Raw genomic sequence first — 24,827 nt, forward strand, 5'->3', positions numbered from 1 at the left:
TGGAGGGGAGGGGAGGGAAGGGGGAGGAGGAGGAGGGGAGGAGATGGAAATTTTTAAATAAAAAAAAACCATGAAAAAAAACAAATGAAATGTCAATACATTTCCCCCTTTTTGTCTAAAATCAAAACAGTCTATAACTAACAAAAATATATACAATAAGTACAATTACTATATACAGCATATACAGGCAATAAATACATCAACAATGTCTAGTCCATATTCATTTGACAAATTCACTCCGTATCTATCTTATCTTGGTGAGTCCAAAGTCTTGTACCTAATTCCTTCCTAAATGTATAGTTTTATGTTTATAAGCGTTGACAAAGCCATTCCATTTTGATTATGACGACATCCATGTTTCTTTCTCAGGACTAAAAGACGGCTGCTTTGTTTGGTTTAAGACAAAAAACAAGGTCATACAGAAGTTTTGTACGCGGTGGGTGGTTTGGAATGGGAGTTATGACATCGTGGGAAAGATAGGAGGAGGCGAAAGAAATGCACGTACCCTGCTGGACAACGTTAGTCTTCCATTCCAAGACCAAAGTCTCTTCAGCGCTTGTAGGAGGCGCCAGCATTTAACAACCATACCTTCGGTCTTTCTCTATTGTTTCCTGTGCATTACTCAAGGCTCCCTAGTGAAACAATACAATTAACAACCAGGGAACAGAAGTTATTTAACCAAGTTGCCCCAGGCCAGCGCTCTGACTCAAGCCTCCCTAGCACTCAGATCTCGGTTCCTCTGCGCAGGCCCAACCCTGGCTAGCGGCCTGGAGCACTGAGCTTTATCCGCTGCAGAAAGTGTGGGCGAGCAATTTCGATAATTTCAACATTTGTCTCATCAAATCCCAGCCCGTTCTTTGCAGTCTCGGCAGCGGGAAGCTGTTAGAGGCTTTCTTGTCCACCAGGGGGCCACTTCTGTCCACTTTGCCTGCTGGGAAAAGCCCCAACATCCGGGACTGCGCTGCGAGAACTGGAGCACGCCGGCGCGGTTGGACCCTCCGCGGCCGCCGTAGCGGCTCGAGCACAGTAAACAGGAAGTGGATTTTTCATAGCATTGAGTTGAGGAAGGCGGGGGATTCCTGAGGGACGCTTTCACCTCCCGCCGTTTACTGCCGCTCTCCGTTCTTCTCCACTTCCTCCTCCCGGCCCAGAGGAACTCTGCCTGGGGCTGCCAGCTCTGCGCGCCGAATCATGGCCGAATACTCCTATGTGAAGTCCACCAAACTCGTGCTCAAGGGAACTAAGGCCAAGAGGTGAGGCTGAACTCGGGCGGGAGTCTCGGCTCCCAGCGCATCCCCTCTCGGGGTGACCACTCCTGTCACGGCCTCTAGAGGCGGAGCTGCGTGGACAGTCTCCCCGACGCCCCCGAGATGAGGGTGCGTGACAGGTCACCCCTCTTTAGGGAAAGATACCTGCCCATTCGTATCTCCGTCCTCTTTTGGAAGATTTGGCCAAAGCCGAGCACTTCTTTGCGGGATCCCTGATAAAGCAGTTTCGGTGGCAGCACTTGTTAGGGAGCGTCGTGCCTTCGAGAACTGCCGGAGTGTGGCATGTGACAAATTTATCCTGGCTGAACCTTCAGCTGCTTAAGGAGCTACAGGGAGAACAGAATCAGCTTCTGAAAGCTTTGTAGTTAACATGCAAAGAAGTTAAGGTAAACATTATTAAAGTCAGTATAGCATTTCCATGTTCCAGAACTCGTTCTGGTTTTGAGACAGGGGTGTGTGCCACCACCGCTTGGCTCAGAATTTGTTCTAAGTACTTTGGATAATCTCTTTTTCCCTAAGATCTCCCTTTGTGTTTTTCGTTTATGGAGCTGTAATTAATATACCATAAACTTTTTAAAAAGTATTCAGCTAGTGGATTTTAGTATATTTACAAGTTCACCACTATCTAGTTGACAAGTATTTCTACCACTCCAAAGTAAACCCCTTAGCCATTAAATAATCATGCCGGCTGCCCCCCCCCCCCAGCCAGTTTTTGTCAACTGCTTTCAGTCTATAAGAATTTGCTTTCTATGAATATTTATGTCAATGGATTATACAATATATAACTTTTTGTGTTTATCTTTTTTTCACTTAGGTTGTTGTTGAGACAGGGTCTCACTGTATAATCCTGACTAGCCTAAAACTCACAGTGATCCACTGCCTCAGCTTCCCACGTGCTGGGGTTGAAGGCATATGTCACTACACCTAGCTTATTTCCCTTAGTTTTTAGGAGCATCCATATTGTAGTGCAGTGTATTTCTTCTGTTTGGAGGCTGAATGATTTTCTTTTGTATGAGCATGTTTTGTTCTTTCTTCATTGATGACCATTTTACACTAGTGATAATGCTATCAATGTTCCTTTTTTTCCCTGTACATAGTTTTTTTTTGTCATTTTTCTTGGAGATATATGAGAGTAGAGTCACCTATGTATTATTTATGGTAACTCAGTATTTAGCTTTTTGAGAAATATTTTCTAAAGAGGTTGTCTTAGGGGTTCTACCACTGTGATAGAACACCCTGACCAAAGGCGTGGTGGTGAAGAGGGTTCTTATTAGCTTCGGTCTTGTAATCCATCATCCAGGAAAGAGAGGACAGGAACTCAAGGCAGGAATCTGGAGGCAGGAACCAATGTAGAGGCTGTGGAGAAATTCTTCTTACTGGCTCGCTCAGCCTGCTTTCTTACACAGCTCTGGACCACCTGCCCACAATGCGTTAGGCCCACCTATGTCAATCATTAATAAGGAAATGCCCCTACACGTGTGCCCACAGGCCAAATCTGGTGGGGGCATTTGTTCAGTTGAGGTTCCCTCTGCCCAGATGACTTTAGCTTATGGTAGGGTGACCAGCACACTAGCTAACACAGAGACTGGACCATCTTCTCGTTCTTCAGCAATAGAATAAGGGTAATAGTCACTCATAGTCCATCATGGCAACTCTAGGAACTGGGCTTCAGTATTATCCTCCTAAGTGGGGAAATTGATTGACAGATTAGGGGTTTTTGTTTGTTAGTCGGTTGGTTGGTTTTTTTTTTTTCCTTGCAGAGTAACGGGCTGTATATTATTGTTTTAAATGTAGCAACATGAACACAGGGCTAAGTCAACTCAGTATTTTAAATATCACATATATGTAAATTTAAAAAAAATCATTTCTCTATAAATCAGTATATAGCTTGAACGGCTCTTCTGAGTGTTCATCTTGTAATTTTTAACACATATATCAGTATGCCCAAACTCATGTATATATTCTTTCTTTCTTAGTAAAAAGAAGAAGAGCAAAGATAAGAAGAGAAAACGAGAAGAAGATGAGGAGACCCAGCTTGATATTGTGGGTGAGCCACTTCAGTTACTTACTGTGTGAAAAGTTGGCGTCTGTTGTGGTTCATGTCCCATTTGAAGTGTTGTCCTCTTTAGCACTGATGGTGCGTGTCAGAGCCTTCACTTAGAAAGGTCACTAGGGGTCACTGTTGTTCTTTTTTTAAATTTTTTTATTTAAAAGGTTTTATTTTTTTCATTTTACATACCAACCACAGTTTCCACTCCTCCCTTCCTTCCGCTCCCCCAACACCTTCCCACAACGCCACGCCAAGGGTTTACCAAGGGTAAAACCTCCCATGGGGAGTCAACAAAGTCTGGCATATCAAATTGAGGCAGGACCAAGTCACTCGCTGCTGCATCAAGGTATTCCTCCTATCCCTCCATAGGGAATGAACTCCAAAAAAACCAGTTCATGTACTAGGGATAAATCCTGGTCCCACTGCCAGTGGGCCCACAGACTGCCCATGACACAGAACTGTCACCATACTCAGAGGACCTAGTTCGGTCCGATGCAGGCTCCCCAGCTATCAGTCCAGAGTTCATGAACTCCCACTAGCTCAGATCAGTTGTCTCTGGGTTTTCCATCATGAACCTGACCCCTTTGCTCATATGATCTCTTCTCCCGCTCTTCAACTGGATTCCAGGAGCTCAACTCAGTGCTTGGCTGTGGGTCTCTGCATCTGCTTCCATCAGTTCCTGTATGAAGGTTCTCTGGTGACAGAGTGGTCATCAATCTCATTACAGGGGAGGCCAGTTCAGGCACCCTCTCCACTATTGCTAGGAGTCTTAGCTGGGGTCATCCTTATGGATTCCTGGGAATTTCCCTCGCACCAGATTTCTCCCTAACCCCATAACTGCCCCCTCTATCAAGAGTCTCTCTCAGTGTCTATAGCACTAGACAGCATTAAGCTACAAGTGGTGAGTTGGGTCTCCACCACCACCAAAACAAAACAAAACTGTGATTGACTTAGTGATGGGTGGCATCAGTGAGCCATGTTTATAGCACTTGTTGCTTTTTGGCAGCTTGGCTCTGGGGTGATCCTGCAACCATGAAACATGTAAACATGCCTCTGGCCTTTGATTGGAGGCAACTTGAATTCCCAGGAAGAAAACACACACATGCCGTGGATAGCTTTTTAGGCAGTGGAGATCTCTAAACGTAATGTATCATTTTCTCTACTTTGGCAGAGACTGAAAATTTTGAAGTCTGTCAAATTTACTATTTTTTCTGAAATTCACTATTGAGATTCTATGTTAAAGTTAGTTATTTACTATTAAGTGTAGGCTTGGGTGTGGTTCAGAGGTGGGATAGTTACCTAGCATGTCTGAAGGTTTACTATAGGTGTAGCGAAGCATTCGTGTGTGTAGCATTTGGTATTGGTCTCAGGCATCCTCTGAGGAAAAGGAGAGGCTCTTGGCTGAAAAGCGCCTCTCTCTGTGGGACTCATTTAAACATTGCCAACGGGAAGCATGTGGTATGGGGTATGCATTCAGAGAAACTATTCTCTTAGTCTTTTAGTTTGATTTGATTTGGTTTTTTGTTTTCCATGTGGGTGTTTTTTGTTTGTTTGTTTTTTGTTGTTGTTTTGTTTTTCGAGACAGGGTTTCTCTGTGGCTTTGGAGCCTGTCCTGGACCTAGCTCTTGTAGACCAGGCTGGCCTCAAACTCACAGAGATCCACCTGCCTCTGCCTCCCGAGTGCTGGGATTAAAGGCGTGCGCCACCACCACTCATATTCTTGTCTTTTTGTGTCTCTGCGTGTGTTAGAGACCTGGACTGTGATGTTTGTCACAGGAATCCACCCACATAAACAAACAAGTTCAGGCAAAACTGGTAAAATATGAGTGAGGTTCAGGGTTATGTCACTGTAAAGTGCTAAGGACTGAGCAGGAGTTATGCACGGTGGTACAGTTAGGAGAAGGCCAGTGAAGGATAAACCAGGCTTCTCTGCGATGATTCTTATGATCGTCCAATATAGGCTTTTAGAAATGTTATAGTGTAAACAACAGAAAACTTTGAGCAATCCTAAAATAAAGTGGTTACACCTTGATTTTTTATTTTGTAGGAATCTGGTGGACTGTATCCAACTTTGGGGAGATTTCAGGAACCATTGCCATTGAGATGGATAAAGGAGCCTATGTCCATGCCCTGGACAATGGCCTTTTTACACTGGGAGCGCCGCACAGAGAAGGTGTGTGATGGGGGCCCTGCATAAGTCTGAGGCATGTTCCAAAGCCAGACTGCCATCAACCTGAGCTCCTCCCATTCTCCCTTTCTCACTCCTGTTATTAGGAGACGTCTTTTTCCAGAATAAGTGTTGGAAACTTTCTGACTACTATCAGAAACCCTGTGGGAAAAAGAATAGCAGTAAAATCACATAAAACCCACAATTGTGTGTGGAAAGAAAAGATAAAAAACTAATTGAATCAGAAGTGTGAAGTTCTTTTCTTCCTTAGAACTGGTATGATTAACAGACATTTAGATGTTTTCTCCTCATCCTTAGCCTACAAGGAAGCACTACAAGGAGTGCAGTAATTGGAAAATAAAAGGGCGTATGCCTTGGCCAGAATGGATGTTCCTTGAGTAAATAAAAGCAGTTAGTAATTCACATACTGTTATTTATGTGCTGTGTCTTAAAACGTGAGATCGTAGTGGAAGTGGCTAAATAAGTCATGCCAAACTGTCCTTCAAAGCACATAAATTCTCCCTGTAACCACGCCTTGATAGTATAGATGGTGCGTTATTACAGTGTGTGCAAATATCATAATATCCTTACCTGTAATTTGGGGGGAGGGGGGGACGACTAGTTTTTAAAGCATAAAATACCTTTATGTATATATTTATAGCAAAAGTTATATATTTACCATTTTTGTTTCCCTGTAGTTGATGAGGGCCCCAGTCCTCCAGAGCAGTTTACTGCTGTCAAACTGTCTGATTCCAGGTAAGCGTTAGTTGAACTGTATTTAAAAGCCTTAAAATTAAACGTCACTTAACCGTGCATTGTGATGCATGCCTTTCCTACCAGCACATAGAAGACAGAGTCGGGAAGACCGGGAGTTCAAGGCCATCTTGGCTGTATAAATGTACACGGAACCCTGTTTCAAATAAGAATAATTTCACCTATGTAAAAAAAAAAAAATCAAATGAAAACTACACTATTGGTGAATACAGTCAGCATAATTTTAATTGAAAGACAGTATTTTGAAGAGATTATTTCCCTCTTTTTTTAAAAAAAAAAAAACAAAAAAAACACCAAAAAACAGTGTCTCTCTGCTGAGTTCTGGCTGTCCTGAAACTCACTCTGTAGACCAGGCTGGCCTCAAACTCACAGAGATCCACCTGCTTCTGCCTTCCAAGTGCTGGGGTTAAAGATGTCCACCACCACCACCGGGTGGTGAAAAGGAGATTTTTATGGTATTCAGAAAACATTCATAATCAGAATTGTTTTAGATTTCTGGTTTTGGGAATTTGGGGAATGTCTGCATATATAATAAGAGCCTAAAAATGAAAATTAATAATGTCAAGTGACCAAATTAAATAGATCAGAAAGAGCATGAGAAGACAATAAACATGAAAGAAGACCTGCCAGTGATTCTATGTTGTATGGATTTGCAGTCAGAAGAGACATATTGGTCATGGTGGCAGACACCTGTCATCCCAACACTTGGGAGGCTCAGGAATGAGATTACAAGTTTAGGCCAGCTAGGGAATGTAGTCACACCCTATCTCAGAAAAAAAGTCAAGAGATAGGAAGGCAAAAGCAAAGAATATTGCTGAAACTAAACAGTGTTCCATGATCACATACACAAAAAAATGACTGTTTTTGTTCTTACAGTAAAAAAAGTGCTAAGTGATGCTTTTGAGTAGCAGATAGAAAAATTGAAATTAAGTATCAGTATTGTAGTAGTAATTACAGCAACTTAATAATATTTATTTATTATCAACCCCCAACTGATTATGAAGTCAATTCAGCATTCCCGGAAATTGATTGGCAAATAAAAATCAGAAATCAAAGTTTCTAAAAATCACATTTAAATAATGACTTTTATATTTCTTTGAAAGACTTAGGAGTAAAGCAAGGAACAAAATGTCAGTCAGTAAATTTCCTTATGGTTACAAACAAAATCTTATGAACAGTAGAAAGCGAGGAAGGTATTCGCAACAGTCTCCACAGGCAGTGAGTGGTTAGCTGGTGGTATGTCTGCTTAGTGTTCACAGTGCTGACGGCATCAGTAGAAAATGCACACACACCAGCTAGTTTGGAAGTGGAAGAGGAAAATACAGACATGCTGATGTCTTTCTCCTTAGTAATTATTGTGCAAATGTTTTTCCCATATTGTGTATTTCAGCATTTTTAGTATATTGGTTATTTTTCTTACTTTCTTACTGAGACCTGACAAGAAGCAACTTAATGGAAAAATAGTCTGATTTTTAGTAAGAGGGTAAGGATGGTCTTGGCAGAGAATGTGTCGCGGAGTCCAGGGAGGCAGGAGAATGCGCGTGTGTCCAGGACTCCATATTACCAGGCATCAGCACAGTGATGGGGAGAGCCAGCCTGCAGATGGCTTTCTTCTTTTCCTTACTTCATATATTCTGGAAACCCAGTTCATAAGATGGTACCCCTCACATCAGGGTGTGTATTGCCTCCTCAGTTAAACCTCTCTGGTCCTACCCTCAAAGACACCCAAATCAATTTAACAATGTAAACATACTTTATTTTTCTTTTTCTTCCTACCCCCCCCCATACAGGGTTTCACTATGTACTTCTGGGTGTCATGGAACTTGTCATTTAGATCAAAGTGGCCTCTAACTCACAGATTCACCTGTCTTGCCTCCTGTGCACAAGAACTAAAAGCACATGCCACCATACTGAGGATATGCTTTTTCAAAAGAACATGATTAAAATAATTTTTTAGCTTGATGCATAGGTTAGAGCAGTGGTTCTCAACTTGGGGGTCAAACGACCCTTTCACAGGGGTCACATCAGATATCCTGCATATCATATTTATATTACTATTCATAATAGTAGCCAAATTACAGTTAGAAAGTAACAACGAAATAATCTCATGGTTGGGGTCACCACAACATGGGGAACTGTGTTAAAGGGTCACAGCATTAGGAAAGTTAAGAACTGTTGGCTTAGAGCACAACCCATCTCCTCAAAAAATCTCTCTTAAATTGGGGTGAGATTCAAAGTTGTTGTAACCTTTTCATGAAAGCAGGTTGACAAACTGTAAAGTTTTGGTGGGAGTCAGCCTGAGCTATTAAAAAAGACCCTGTTGCCGGGCGGTGGTGGCGCACGCCTTTAATCCCAACACTAGAGAGGCAGAGGCAGGCGGATCTCTGTGAGTTCAAGGCCAGCCTGGTCTACAAGAACTAGTTCCAGGACAGGCTCTAAAAAAAAAAAAAAAAAGCTGCAGAGAAACCCTGTCTCGAAAAGACCCTGTTTTACAATCATAAGTTGATAACCTTCAATCCAGTGCCTTCCTCTTTTAAAGACAGGTCAGCAGTTATATATATATAACAGAGAAATCAGTAAGACTGTAATAGCGTAAAAGGTGACTTTTATACATCTGAATAATGCATTTGGAAAACAATTGCTGTATAATATAAGATACTGTATAATAATTATATTAGAAAACAAAATACAAGATTATAGATAGAGAATATAGTGTCCACTATAAACGTGTCTGGATTTATTAATGTATATGCATATATATACACACACAGATACATAAGTATACATAATATACTCTTTATTTTATATTTACATTCTTACCCTCAGTTTTTAACATTTATCTTTTTTGTTAAACCAAAGGATTGCCCTGAAATCTGGCTATGGAAAATATCTTGGTATAAATTCAGATGGACTTGTTGTTGGGCGGTCGGATGCAATTGGGCCAAGAGAACAATGGGAACCAGTGTTTCAAGATGTAAGTACTATTACTTAGACGGGTGCTCTGCCAGTTTAAGAAAACATCATTATTAGGAAAAGCACACTCTTAAAATTAACAATAAAACAGTAAAGGGTAGACTGTAATAGTATTATACATTAAATTGAAAAAAATTAGAATGAACTTATAACCCTATAACGATATCAAATCAGTGTAACAAAAAGGGAGTCCCTTCCCCATTCTGGTTTCCAGCCACCATTGAGTCCTGTCTTATTTCAATGGTGGGGTTTTAGAAAAGAAGCAAATCCCAGGGTGTTCCAGGGGCATCAGTTTCACATAAGTTGGTTTGGAACCTTTAGAGATAATAGAGGCAATAGAGGAAGCTAATGCATTGTGATTGTTTGTGTATGAAATAGTAAATCATGGTATGGTTCATTGAAATAAATACCCTTTGTAGAGCTCTAAGTTTCAATTTATGAGAAAAAAATCAGTATAAACAAGTTTAATTAAAGATATATCAATTTTAGTAAATATCAGTTGTAATATATCAAAAACTGTAAAGAAACCTAGAACAGGCCAGAAGAGTTCAGTAGCTGCTCAGTTCAGCAACAGTGGTGTGTACATTCAGCACAGCGTGCAGCAGGACTGGAGACATGGCTCCTTGGCATGAGCACCTGTGGCATCCTGAGGACCTGAGTTGAGATTGCAGCAGCCTGGCCTGTCTACTCTCCTTAGCCACCCTAACAGCATTGGGTATAGTAGGTTACATCTCATGGCGTGGCCTGAAATCAAATCCGATACTGGTTGCTTACTACTCCCACAAGCTTTGTGCCACTGTTGTGCCAGTGTATCCTGCAGGCAGATCACCATTGTAGATAAAAGGGTTTGTAGCTGGGTTGGTGTTTACCTTTCTCCTTTAATAGCTTCCAGACTACCTTCTTCCAGTACCATGAACACTGATCCACAGGAGATAAGGCTCTTAAGTGGGTACCAGCTCCACTCCCCCGTGTTCAGTGAGTTATGTGGGTGTTGTCTTCAGTAATAAAGGTCTTGCTATCATTTTTTTCAAGAGCAATCAGTAACCGTGTTGCTAGCCTGAGTTGTCTTGAAGTTCCCATAGGACCCATTGACCAACAACTTGATTAGATGTATGTTGCAAGGAGGGCCCTATTGTTCGTCCTGGCCAGCTTAGCCCTGAAATAACCACATAGAAACTGTATTCATTAAATCACCACTTGGCCCATTAGCTCTAGCTTATTATTGGCTAACTCTTACATCTTAATTTAACCCATTTCTATTACTCTGTATATTGCCACATGGCAGTGGCATACTGGCCAAAGATTCAGCATGTCTTACTCTGGTGGTGGCTCCAGGGCAGCTTCCTCTGACTCTGCCTTCCTTCTCCCAGAATTCAGTTCATTCTTCCCCGCCTACCTAAGTTCTTTCCTATCAACAGGCCAAGGCAGTTTCTTTATTCATTAACCAAGAAAAGCAACACGCAAACAGAAGGACCTCTTACACCATTTCCCCTTTTTTGTTTAAACAAAAAGGAAGGCTTTAACTTTAACATAGCAAAACTACATCTAACAAAACAGGTATCAAGCAAGAACTACAGTTACAATATTTATATGTACTTTATCTTTTATCATAACTAAGGAAAACTATAACTATAAATTCTTTAACTCCATCAAAGACTCCAGAAAGATATAATATTACCTAAGTAAACAGGAAGTGAATTATAATCAACTTCCAAAACTCTAGAATTGACAGAGACATCTCACTGCCTAGACAGTCACCTATAGTTCTTTTGTATCATTGGGGCATCCATCTTTGGCCTTCAGGCCCATAGTATCCAGCAGACTTTTCCATGAAGCAGGAATTTCAAAGACAGTTTACTCACTTTCTTCTGTATCCTGCAGAATGTCTCACAGACTCTTTCATGAAGCAGGAACCCTGAAGGATTATCTCACCTTTAGGCAAGTTCAATGCAATAGTCATTTCTCTGTGGGTCCTGCATGTCCAGTTAAGCAGTCCAGGCAAGAACAGTTTCTTGTTCAAATGGCTAACCAACTCCATAAGGAGCCTCTTCGATGCCCATCTTCCTCTCGAAGTAACTGGTGCTGCCAAGAGCAGATGTGTCTCACTGTCGTGAAAAGCCTTAAGTTCTTAAACATTTTAAATGCCATATTCTGAAGGTCTGTGAAAGATTTGAAGAACACATATCTAACTGAAATATATTTCTGTACATCTAGAAAATCTAACTAACAGGACTACAAGCTTGGCTATTATAGATATTATCTATTAACCTATATTTTTTCATTATACATTACATTTTTAAATGAACTACACAATCACAATACCTTAATCAAGAGCAGAAATATACATAGAAAAAGATTGACCTTAAATTTGTATCATTAAACCAAAATCTATACCAATGCAAATGTAACCCATTCCCTGTCCTGGAAGCTGTCTTTGATGATAAAAGATATCCATTTGGAGTTCTGTCTCCCTGTACCAGCAAATGTACCGGTGATTTCATTTAGATCACCTTGATATGTCTGTATTTTGGAAGTTTCTACTTTATTAGGCTTTCATGTGACCCTGAAAATGACCCTTAATTTTAGAAATCCCTCCCTGTATCCTCCCCTGATCTCCAGTCCAGGCTCTCACCCCTTAACCATCCATAACTATCCTCCCTAGGGAGATGTGTCTCTCATTCCAGTACCTTATTCTATACCTCACCTCTGTAGTTACATGGATTGTAACTTGCTTATCAGTGAATTAATAGCTAACATCAACATATAAATGGGTTTTTCTTTCTAGATTTGAGTTACCTCACTCAGGGTAGTTTTTTTCTAGTTTCATCCATGTACCTGCAAATTTCATGTTTTCATTTTTTTAATGGCTGAGTAATATTCTATTGTGTAAATGTACCATATTCTTCCTTGCGGGGGGTGGGGGGCATCTAGGCTGTTTCCAATTTCTGGCTGTTATAAATAGAAGAGCAATGAACATAAGGGTATCTGTAAGCATCCCTTTGGTATGTACCCAAGAACGATACAGCCTGATCTTGATTAGATCGATTTCTACCTTCCTGAAGAACCACCACACTGATTTCCACAGTGGCTGTACAAGTTTGCACTCCTCCCAGCACCAGGTGTTTCCTTACTGCCCATCCTCCCCAGCATGAGCAATCCTTTGTTTTACTGATCTTGGTCATTCTGACTGGTGTAAGATAAAATCTCAAAGTAGTTTTGATTTGCATTTCCCTGAAAACTAAGGATGTTGAACATTTCTTCTAAGTGTTTCTCAGCTATCTGAGTTCAATTTTCTGTTTAGATCTGTACCGATTTTTTAATTGGATTGTTGTAGTGAGGAGCAGATGGTCTGCGTTCCTGCCGCCCTGGCTCCCGCACGGCTAGCTTTACACGCGAAATAACAACACACAAACTGTATTCTTTTAAACACTGCCTGGCTCATTAGTTTCAGCCTTTTACTCACATCTTGACTAACCCATATCTAATAATCTGTGTAACACCACGAGCGGTGTCTTACTGGGAAAGATTCAGCATGTCTGACCTGGCAGCTGGCTTCATCTGTCTCCCTGAGGAGAGGCTCGGCAGTCTAGCTCAGAGAGGAGAGGCGGGGCAACTGTCTGAGCCATCTACCTCACTTCCTTTTTCCTGTTCTGTCTACTCCACCTATCTAAATTTTTCCCTATCAAAAAGCCAAGGCAGTTTGTTTATTAGCCAATGAGAATCCTCCATCAGATTGTTTTCTTGATGTCAAAGGCCTTTTCTACAGATAATGTGGCTTGCCTTTCAGTCTGTTTATATGGTAGATTACATTTACCAATTTACCTATGTTGAGGCATCCCTGCATCTTTCAGATGTACCTCCTTGATCATGATGGATGATCTTTTTGATGTATTCGTAGATTTGGTTTGCAAGTATTTTGTTGCGAATTTTTGTGTCTATGTTCAAAAGGGAAATTGTTCTGTAATTTTCTTTCTCTGTTGGGTCTTTATATCATTTAGATATCAGAGTAAACTATGCCCTCATAAAAAGAATAGGGCAGTGTTTATTTCTATTTTGTGGAATGATTTGAGGGGTATTGGTATTAACTATTGTTTGAAAAGACTAGTAGAATTCTGCATTAAAACCATCTGGCCCAGGTTTTGTGTGTGTTTCTTTGCTTGTTTTGATTGGGAGGGTTTTAATGATTGCTTCTGTTCATTAGGGGTTCTAGGTCTGTTTACATTGTTTACTTAACCTTTATTTAACCTTAGTAGGTGGTATATATTGAGAAAATTATCCATTTTTTAGATTTTCCAAATTGGTGGAGTACAGATTCTTAAAGTATGTTCTCATGGTTCCCTGGATTTCTTTGATGTCTGTTGTTATGTCTTCCTTTTCCTCTCTAGTTTTGCTAATTAGATATTCTTTCCTTGCCTTTTAGTCAGTTTGGCTAAGGGTTTTTCAGTCTCACTAATTTTCTCAGAGAACCAGTTCTTTGTTTCATTAATACTTTGTGTTTGTTTGTTTGTTTGTTTGTTTGTTTTATTGGTGTCAGCTCTGAGTTTTGTGTGTGTGTGTGTGTGTGTGTGTGTCTACTCCTTTTGGGTGTTATTTCTTCTTTTGGTTCTGTAGCTTTGAGGTATGCTATTAAGTTACTAATAGAAGATCTCTCCAGTTTTGTTTTGTTTTTTATGTAAGCACTTAGTGCTGTGAACTTGCATCTTGAACCACCTTTGTTTTGTCCCACAGGTTTGGGTATGTTATGTTTTCATTTTCACTCAATTCTAAAAGTTTTAATTTTCTTGACTTCTGTCTTGATCTACTTTTCATTCAGTAGTGACTTGTTCAGTTTTTATGCCTTTGTATGTTTTCTGTTGTTTATATCCAGCTTTAATCCTTGGTGGTCAGCTAGGATGCAAGATATTATTTTACTCTCCTTCTATCTGTTGAGATTTGCTTTGTGTCTGCATCTGTGGTCAGTTTTGGAGAAAGCACCATGAGCTGCTGAGAAGAAGGTATATATTCTTTTGTGTTTGGGTGAATATCTGCTAGTCCTTTTGGTTTATGACATCAGTTAACTCCAGCATCTCTTGTTTAGTTTTTGTCTGGAAGATCTGTCTCCATGATCATTATGTAAGGGTAGGTGTGTGATTTAAGCTTATAGTAAGTAGTGTTTCTTTTGTGAACTTGGGTGCCTTCGTGTTTGGTGCATAGATGTTTTAATTGCATTATCCTCTTGGTGGATTTTTCCTCTCTTGCAGTATCCTTCCCTGTCTCTTCTGTTTAGTTTTGTTTTGTTTTGAAGTCTGTTTTGTCCGATATCATAATGACTAGGCCCTTCTGGCTTTTAGAGTCTCCATTGAAAACTTGATGTTATTTTAATATGTCTGCTTTATATGTTATTTGGTCTTTCCCCTTGCAGGTTTTAATAGTCTTTATTTGTTCTGTACGTTTAGTGTTTTCATTATTATATGACATGAGGAATTTATTTTCTGATCAGTTTATTTGGTGTTTTGTATGTATTCTCTACCTCGATAGGCACTTGGGGAAGTTTACTTGTATGATTTTATTGAAAATATTTTCTGTGCCTTTGACCTAGGTTTCTTTTCTTCCTCTATCCCTATTAGTTGTAGATTGGTCTGTTCATAGAGTCCCAGGTTACCTGAATGTTTTGTATGTGGATTTTTTTTTCTTTTAGATTTAACATTTTCTTTGACCAAGGTGTGCATTTCTTCTACCCTGTCTTCAGCACCTGAGACTCACTCTTTCATCTCTTGTACTCTGTTGATGAGGCTTGCCTCTGAGGTTTCTGTTCAAGTTCCAGTTCTCTCTTAGTTTGGGTTTTCTATATTCTGTTTCCACTTTCTTGTCTTAAACTGTTTTTATTTCCTTCCACTACTTGATGTTTTCATATATTTCCTTAGTGGATATATCCATTTCCTCTTTCAGGACCTCTAACATATTCATAAAGACTATTTTGAAGTCACTGTCTTATGTTTCAGCTATATTGCATTTCTAGGGGTCCTTGGAGGTAAGGTTGCTGAGCTCTGGTGGAGACATGCTGTCCTGGCTCTTGGTTGTGTCTTTACATTGGTGTCTAGTCATCTCTTTGGGTTTGGGATGATTGTATTTCTAGATGTTAATATCTGGTCTTGTCATTGTTGGGTGAGTGTTCAGTTAGTTCCTTGGTTTCTGTTGCCCTCTCTGGTTCTTAGCAGAGTATGGTGGCTGTGGGTTGCCTGGTAGGGAATGCTTCTCAGATCATGCCAAGTGTGGTCAACTGGAGCTCCAGGTGGAATGTATTTCTAGCTATTGGGAGCAATACTTGGAAGTGAGGATGGATGTGAAGGGTTGAGGGCGCGCGCCCACAGGAAGAAGGAAAGCAGAGTGTGCGCCTGGATGTTCTTAGTTCCCTGGGAATAGGACAGTGAGGAAGGAAAGGCGACAACAGTTGTTCTGCCCCAGAGCTGAGGCTAAGACTGGGGTATTGGGTTTGGAGGAGAGAAGAGAGGATGAAGGTCTGAAGATTACCTACTTGCTTCCTTGGTAGGTGTGGGCCTCTGAGGGGATGGCTGTGGGAGTTGGAGCTGAGACAGAGAACAACAGTAATTATTCATCTTGTATTATGCACTCTGGCATTTTCTGTGCTCTTCTCCCTCTGTCTAGTTTGGATGGTCTTTTTTGCTTTTTTCCAGGACTGGTTAATAACAGTTCTACCAAGGCCTGTGAGGTTCCTCAGCACTGAAAGTCTGATTATCAGGTTTGCATTTGATTATCAGAACCCACATGAAGGTGGAAGGAGAGCACTGACTCAACAGAGCTGTCCTCTGACCTTTGCGCACACACTGTGGCACGTGTACACACATGCGTACATCATACATGCACAGTAACTAACTTAAAAATATAATAAAAATTATAATAATTGGGAAGACCAATATATCATAGGTCAAGATGACAAACTACAAGACCGTTTATTTCATTTTACTTTTAGGAAGACACTTTCCTTTTTTATAATTCAAACAAAAGACTTAAAAGCCCTGATACAGCAGGTTAAACTGCAGAAGCAGTTACCCACAGCACAAGTGGATTCTGGTAGAGGGTGTGGGATACAAGGCATACAGGGTAGTCCTGCCGCCTTGACTAAGACACCAAACAAAATCCATGGAATTCATGCTGTTTTAACTGGATGTTTCAGGGTTATTCCATAATTATTGTATTTGTGAATTGTTTTCCTGATATTCAAAGTTTTCTACAAGAATCATCCAAATAAAAATTATAATTAAACCTTACAATTATTAGGAGAACTTAACTATAATTTACATTCCAATCCACAAGAAAATTAGTTTTTGAGGTTTTATTTAATAGAAGTCAGTATAATCATAAACATTCGATCCCTAAAAGTATGTCATTCTATACAGAATTCCCTCTAGGCCAAAGGCTTTTAATGCTATTAATTATGGAGAAAAAGAAATTGCATTTGGAATACCAGTATTTCAATAAATTATTGTATATTATTCATAAGTTTTATTTTCTTTAAAGATAAATTTTAACTTAACTATTGAGTGTATCTTCAGAGATGGGAATTAAAGAAATTAATTTTATTAATTAATTAAGTCCTGATAGAAGAAAGTAAAAGGTAATGAAGGGTTTAGTGTGGTAATATTTGAACATCAAGATTTGGGGTGATTTTGGTTTCCCTTCTGTGTGCTTTTGTATTTTGCAGGATTTCTCTAAATTCTTTTTGATTTTATAATTGGGGAGAAATTTTTTAATTAGGTAAATGACTTACGATTTCTACAAGTATTCATAGCTTGTTTTGTTTTCTTATTTTTTTGTTTTATTTAGGGGAAAATGGCTTTATTGGCCTCAAATAGCTGCTTTATTAGATGTAATGAGGCAGGTGATATAGAAGCAAAGAATAAAACAGCAGGAGAAGAAGAAATGATAAAGGTAAGCACCACAGGCTGTAGTCATGAAACGTGGGACAGCCCGACTGTCCCTTTCCCACCCTAGCCCCTTCTTCTGTGCTCACCCAGATGTACTTTAACTATCACACGTCCAGGGATGCTGTGTTTGTGCCATGCAGGTACCGATGGTCAGAGCTTCTCTACAGCTTTCCTAATACTTAATGTTTAAGGTAGATAATATATTCTCATAGCATGGAGGTTTCAAAGTGAAAGCATACAAAGCTTTGTGTCTCCCACCTGCACTGCTTACCTAGTTCCCATCCTGCCTTGTCCCTACCTTTCCTCCGTCATTTATATTATATATACATACACACACACACACACACACACACACACATACACACACACACACACACACACACACACACACACACACACACAATGTCATCAGTAAACTTCCAGTATCATCAGGTAGCTAAATGGAATCTGGAATCTGATGAAACCTTTTTTAAACTTATATATGATTCCAGATGATTCTGTAAATGATACATGTGTACGAAACACATCATATATCTTGAGCTTGTCTTTTCCTAAATCGTATTGCTAAGTTGATTGTTTTCTTGGCTTGAGTAAGAAATCACTTAGAGTGCTCTTGCCTAGCAAGTGAGGAGAGGAAGATAAATGTGTAACCTATTGGGTTTTCATCAATATCTAGATTAGATCCTGTGCTGAAAGAGAAACCAAGAAGAAAGATGACATCCCAGAAGAGGACAAAGGAAATGTGAAGCAGTGTGAAATCAACTATGTGTATGTATTCTCCCTTCAGACTCCACTGTGACAGTAGGGTTTCTCAGGACACCTGATAGCAAAGTACCTGAAGGACTGAAGAACCAGTAATGGGAACTCAAGGACAGAGCAAAGAGCTGAGTGCTTAAAGCTACAGACATTTGGGCTAGTCAGCTCTCCTTTCCTCTAATAGAGTTACTGTCACGCCACCCAGGGGCCATCATGTTCCAGAAATGAGGGCTACAACCAGCCAACAACCTTAGAAGGGAGCTGTGCAGGGCTACCCAAGTGACAGCCCCTTTGGTAGATCATAAGAAATCACCTTTGTAACAGAAAAACTTTCAATATTTAAAGAAAATATAATTAGGTTTGTTAAATAAATGAGTGGGGAAAACTTTTAATAGTATTTGGAATTTGGTAAGGGAACACAATAAAAGTTTGAGGTTGTTTTTTCAATGAGAGATCTTCTTCACAGAAAGAAATTTCAGAGCTTCCAAGACCACAAACTCAAAATAAGCAAAGAAGATAGTAAAATTCTTAAAAAGGCTCGGAAAGATGGGTTTTTGCATGAGACTCTTCTGGACAGGTAATTGCATGTTTGCATAATATCAGCAGTTTTCAAAGGTAGTATGTTCTTATATTGCTGTCGTTTTAGGATTTCTGTCCTCTCTAATTTACATGGTAATATTACCTAAGACATAAGACTGGGGAAAGTGTGCTAAAAACAAATTTCTAAATTATAACCAGAATGTAAATTCTTAAATTCTTTTTAGCTTTTCAGGTTTGTCTCAAACTATTTTATAAAGTTACTGAACCACCAGGTCATTTCCATATTGTAGTGATTACCATGCAGCCTCAAGGCTGACTCAGTGGTGTAGCAGTTACCATGCTTGCCTCTCATAAGTTTGCTTCCCATCATCTTCCCTTAAGAATTGGGAACAGAGCTAGAAAGTTGCTTGAGTAATACCAAGATTCTGTGTGTTCTTTTTGTATAGTAGAGGTTCCTAAAACTGAGATTCAATGTATGAGTTTGTATCCAGACTAAAAGTTTAGTAAGGGAAATTGAACCTGTTTTAGTAAGGTTAGATTCAGCAGTGTGCAAGATATTTATAACACATTATTAATATTTGTTCCAGTTTATTTTTATTTAAATAAGTAACAGCCTACAGTTACTACCTGGAAAAACAGGCAGGGAAATTAGCTAAGGGCTTAAAGCAGTCTATCAATAGAGTGCCAAACTAAAAAGGAATCTGATAATCTCCTGTCAGTCATAAAGCCTCCTGTTGTAAATCACTCTTAAGCCTTCCCACTATCTGATAAAATAATACTTAATTGCATAATCCCTGTTAAATGGTTGGTAAAGGTGAACTCGGTTAATGGGAGAAATTTTTTTGTTGTTGAAAAATTAATATATGTGTGGTTTTGAGAAGTCAAAAGGACATAAAATATAGTCAGGCTGTGAACTCTAAAATAGAATAAGCTGTTTGTTTAGCAACTTTAAAACCAGCTTTTTAAAAAAAATGCACCATCGTTACCCAGTAGAAGCTTAGGGCAGGCTTAAACTCATGAATGACTACTGTGTCTCTTGTGACCTGAAAAAGCCCTTAAGCCACCTCTGTTGACTATTACAAAATAAGTTTCATAAGACTAAAGAAAGTTGAAAGGTAAAGCTTTAATGAAGTCTTTTAATATGACTGTTTAATACAGTGATGAAAATTGGACAGTTTCCAGGCTTGAGTTTTCTAGTTGGTAGCAATTGACTCCATATGGTATGTTTTACATTCGTTGTTCTTTGTGTCTTAAACAGGAGAGCCAAATTGAAAGCTGACCGATACTGCAAGTGACAGACGTTTTTGTGTTGCTTTGTTTTTTTGGGGTTTTTTTTTTTGGGGGGGGGTTGTTTGTTTGTTTTTATCCTGAATAAAAATATTCAGTATAACTCTGCTTTTACAGATTTCTTGAGTACTTTCAAAATTACAGTTTAATCTATTATCTTGTTTGACCAAGATTGATCAAGTTTAATCTACATCCTTCATGGAATTTACTTTTCAGGTAAGAGTAACCACTTAAAGGACTGCAGAACTTCTTCACTGAATTCTCTGTCATGTTACTTCAGAAAACACGCTCCCCCGCTGCGCTGGGCTCTTGCTGTTTGTTGCTCTGCTGCTTCTCTTTATCTCGGTCCAAGCTTGATCTGTACATTTAGAGGATGTTAGAGTGTAAGTAAAGCCTTGATACTCTGCTTTGTCTTCCTTCCTTCCTTCCTTCCTTCCTTCCTTCCTTCCTTCCTTCCTTCCTTCCTTCCTTCCTTTCTTTCTTTTTTTCTTTTTTGTTTGTTTATTTAGGGTTTTTTTCTTCTATCTTCCTTGTTTATTTGATTGATAGATTGTTTTGTAGTCTAGTAACATAATAGGGATTGTCCTGTTGTGCAGAAGGACATTCCAGGGCCAGCCTGGGTTGCATGAGACCCTGTCTCAAAAAAGGGACAAAAAATAAGTGTTTTAGGCAGGTTCTCTAGAGGAGCAGAATGGGGTTGGAGTGGGGAGGGGAGGATCTTTAAAATACTGATAGCTGTATCACACCTGAGACACTAAGAACCCAGTGCTCAGTTCTTGCGACTAGGTACGTCAGTAGTTCGAGCTGCCCTAGAATAGTTGAGAATAGCTGTCTCACTGTGGGGGCAATGACCCACACTTACTAATTTCATGAGTTGAGATCTGGCACCAGAATCACAGGAACTTCCCATAGAGCCTGTGGTCTCTGCTCCACAATGAAGGCTTAGAAATGCTGGTAGTGAAGGAACCAGCAGTGTGAGTCAACTCAGCACAAGAGGGAAATATGGACAAGAGGAGACCACGACAGTCACCTTCCCACGTCTGGGATATCAGGGCAAGTCTTTGGGCGAGGCTCTCCACTCAGCTGATTATAATTTGTGGCAAGTTGACATTAAAATCAACCATAATCGAAAAGAAAACTTTGCTAGCCTGCCAAACCCTGCCTACATTGGGATTTTATGTTTCATGCCTCTCCAAATCTAGTCTTAGTATTCAGTACCTAGTGTCTGCTTTACGTAGGCACACTCACGGTAGACTCAGCCCACCTTATTCCGCTGCATCAGCTGAGCATTGCCACATGCTGTCTCCAGTGTTTGAACTTGGGGAACTAGGGCGCTTTCACACTGCAGCAGTCTGCCACAGCCAGAATTGTCTAACCTAAAATGCCAACGCTCCAAGGCTGTAAAACCTGCAAACTCACATGATCATCTGGGCTTTTCCCCCTCCCAACACCACAGAGTAAGAGCACAAGGTTAGTGGACAAAATGGCAGCCCATCTGTAGTCTTCAGTATAGATTCCCAGGAACCATCCTTAGATGCAAGGCTTAACAAATACAGCATTAGACCAGAAGTATGCTTTTAAGGAAAAATCCAAGTAAATCTGAAGCAGGTGACAGAAAACACATTGGGAGGTGGCACTGAAGTCACTAAAAGATGGAGAGAATTAATACTATTCAGAAAAGATGGCTGTATTATCCAATGTAAGCTAGAGATTCAGTGCAATCCCCATAAAAATCCCAGTTATGTTTTTTACAAAATTAGAAAGCAACAATTACAGATTTGTATGAAAGCATAAAAGACTGAATAATGCAGTCCTTAGCAGTATCTTAAAACCCAGTCTCATGGTAACAAGAAAAAATAGGATACAGGTGAAGTAAAAGACACCACCAACAGAAAAGGAAAGTACTCAGGATAAATCCGTGTACAATGACAGAGTTGTCAAAAACACACTGGACAAAATCCTGCCTCTTTAATAAACCATTCTGGGAAAACTGGATTTCTACACACATATCATTTGTCTTGCATTAAGGTAAAAATGAATTGAAGATCACAATGTAAGACCTGAAACCAGCCACTGGGGGAAAGCAAAGGATTTTACAAAAAGGATTCCAGTACCACAGAAACAATCCCAAGAATTGATAAATGATAATTGATAATCACATGAAATGTAAACTTCTACACAGCAAAGGAGCACTCACCAGTGAAGAGAAAACCTACTGAATGAGGGGAAATAACAAAATAGCTCATTACACATCAGAGAGGATGAATACCCAGAGTAATAATGCTCAAAAATTACATAAGTCATGTATTCAATAAATGGAATGATGACCCAAGGAGCCAGTTCTCTGAAGAAGACATGCAAATGGCCAATAAGTACTTGGAAAACAACATCCTGAGCTAATAGGAAATACAAATTACAACTGGTTTGAGATTTCATCTCACCCAGTAAAACTTATCATTAAGAAAGCCTGCTGCAGAAGAGGTGAGCAAAGAGAAACCGTTCTCCCCAGATGGCGAGAATACAGACTGATGCAACTACCTAAAAAAAAAATAGAGGGGCTGGAGAGGGACCAGCACTTGTTGCCCTTGCAGAGGACCTGGGTTTACTTTCCAACAGACATGGGTTGGCTAACGACAGTCTGTTACTCCAGTGACAGATCTGACACCTGCCCTCTGGCTATTGTACACATCTGCGTACAGATAGTCATGCAGGCAAAACACCCATACAACATAAAAATCCATGCCGGGTATGAGGCACACACCTTTAATGCCAGCAAGTGCAGAGGCTGATGGATCTCTGAGTTCGATGCCAGCCTGGTTTACGTAGTACATTCTAGGACAGCCAAGACTACAGAGAGAAACCGTGTTTCAAAAAACCAATAATAGTAATAATAAACCTGTTTTAAAAATCAGTATGGATTTCCTCAAAAAAACAAAAACAGAAAATAGAACTACTGTATGACTTAGCCACACCACTTGAGCATATACACCAGCAACTAGGCGAGATGCCACAGAGATACCTTCCACCCATGCTCATTGCTTCACTGCTCACAAGAGCCAGGAAACTGAAACAGCTTATGAACTCATCTACAGATCAGTAGATAAATGTAGTGCAAAAACACGATGGAATTTTAAACAACCATACAGGAAAGCGCAGTCACGACATTTGCAAGAAATTGGATCTAACTGGAAATCATTAAGTTTCTAAATAAGCCAGACTCGGACAAATATTACATGTTGTATCATTCTGAATTTCATTTAGAATAATAATATGTGTGTGTGTACTTTGAGGGGGTGTGTCATGAGATGGGAGGAAGAGACCAGAAGGAGATGGGAAAATGAATGGAACATTTGTAATAGGAAAGCAGTAAAAGGAGAGAAATTGGGGGTGAGGAAGAACAAAGCATGCTGCGCCTGAAAGTGCCACGGTGAAACTCATCCCTGTGCTAACCGAAAAACTAAAAAGCACTCCCATCAAAAGACAGACCCTTGATTTCAAACACTTGCTTTGTACCCAAGACTATGCCTGCCAACTGGTTTTTCTGGGACAACATTCCATCCGTCTACATTTCTGTACAAAGTCTAGTCCTGGATCTTTGATGGCCTCATATTCTCCAATTTCCTTCCCTTGTTACAATAAGCAGACCTAATCACAGGTCCTGAGAAGATAAAAGTATATATTGTTTTACGGAGTAAATGTACCAGTGAAGGCGCACACTAAGTGTAGATAACAAGTCTGCCCAGTTATCTACATCAGTGCTGCTGGAACATCAGTCTGGGAGAGTGGCAGAGCTTAAATCAGGCGTCACAGAGCACTGACCTGTGAGTGCCCGAGGCCCGGGATTCAGCCCATACTTGGTGGTATGGAATAAAGGCAAGTAATTGTAGTAATTGTTTCCTCTTTACATCTCGTCTCAGGCTACTGTGAGGAATCCTGTTTAAAGCATTCATTACAGGAATCCCTGACTACAATAGTGCCCTGATGTAACAGTCTGGTAGCCTTATCAAAAATAAGATTATACAAGATAAAAACCCTGACCTGAGAAAAAGCTCCCACATTTTTTCAGATTAGATCTTATCTAACCGTATAGAAGTTCATTGAGGTGTATAGACTGATTTCTTAGAGGAAATATCTTCTTAATATAAACTATTTCTATTGAAAATAATACTTTATGTACCCTGAAATATTTACAACTAATAAATATCACATATTTTAAAAACTAATGACTTGCCAATTATACCTATAGTTCCAAGATTTGAGAGGTGGAACAAGAGGATCAGAAATTCATTCTGGATTACATGATGCTCTTATCTCAAAAAAAAAAAAAAAAAAAACCAACAAAGAGTAACTTACCAAAATTATTTTTATTTTTTAACCTTTGAGAGTTTTTTTTGTTTTTGTTTTGTTTTTTGGTTTTTCAAGACAGGGTTTCTCTGCAGCTTTTTTTAGAGCCTGTCCTGGAGCTAGCTCTTGTAGACCAGGCTGGTCTCGAACTCACAGAGATCCGCCTGCCTCTGCCTCTCTAGTGCTGGGATTAAAGGCATGCGCCACCACCGCCCGACTCCTTTGAGAGTTTTTTGGACACGGTCTCAAGTAGCTCAGGCTGACCTCAAATTTGCTATGTGGCGGAAGCTGGTCTTCAACACCTGATCTTCCTGCTTCAACTTCCCAAGTACTGGATTGAAGGTGTGTGTCTCCATTCCTGGCTTACAGCATCTAAATATTAAAATAGCAGTAATGTAGAAACTGAAGTCACTAAAACTGAAGATGTGAACTAGTGAGGAGGAAAAGAATTAGGGTTCAGGTTGGTGTGGGGTGCTGTTGAAGATCATTGCAGAGATGTTGTGGTGACGGGTCTGAATGGCATCCGTCCTGATAGATGGGGACCATAGGGGTGACAGGTCTGGATGGCATCCGTCCTGATGGACAGGGACAGTAGAGGTGACGGGTCTGGATGGCATCCGTCCTGATAGGGACAGTAGAGGTGACGGGTCTGGATGGCATCCATCCTGATGGACGGGGACAGTAGGGGTGACGGGTCTGGATGGCATCCGTCCTGATAGGGACAGTAGGGGTGACAGGTCGGG

General features: G+C 40.1%; 1 protein-coding gene across 1 annotated transcript; it reads left to right on the forward strand.

Moving 5' to 3' along the window:
* Positions 1–1,023: 1,023 nt before the first annotated feature.
* Positions 1,024–19,807, forward strand: Frg1 (FSHD region gene 1). The gene is made up of 9 exons (XM_038328582.1): positions 1,024–1,253; positions 3,245–3,315; positions 5,366–5,491; positions 6,184–6,241; positions 9,119–9,233; positions 17,057–17,161; positions 17,834–17,925; positions 18,380–18,490; positions 19,712–19,807. Exons 1-9 carry the CDS (start codon positions 1,192–1,194, stop codon positions 19,746–19,748), a joined length of 777 nt encoding a protein of 258 aa, XP_038184510.1. The 5' UTR covers positions 1,024–1,191; the 3' UTR covers positions 19,749–19,807.
* Positions 19,808–24,827: the final 5,020 nt, after the last annotated feature.

Source organism: Arvicola amphibius, chromosome 4 (assembly GCF_903992535.2).
Source record: "Arvicola amphibius chromosome 4, mArvAmp1.2, whole genome shotgun sequence".
NCBI classification, from domain to species: domain Eukaryota; kingdom Metazoa; phylum Chordata; class Mammalia; order Rodentia; family Cricetidae; genus Arvicola; species Arvicola amphibius.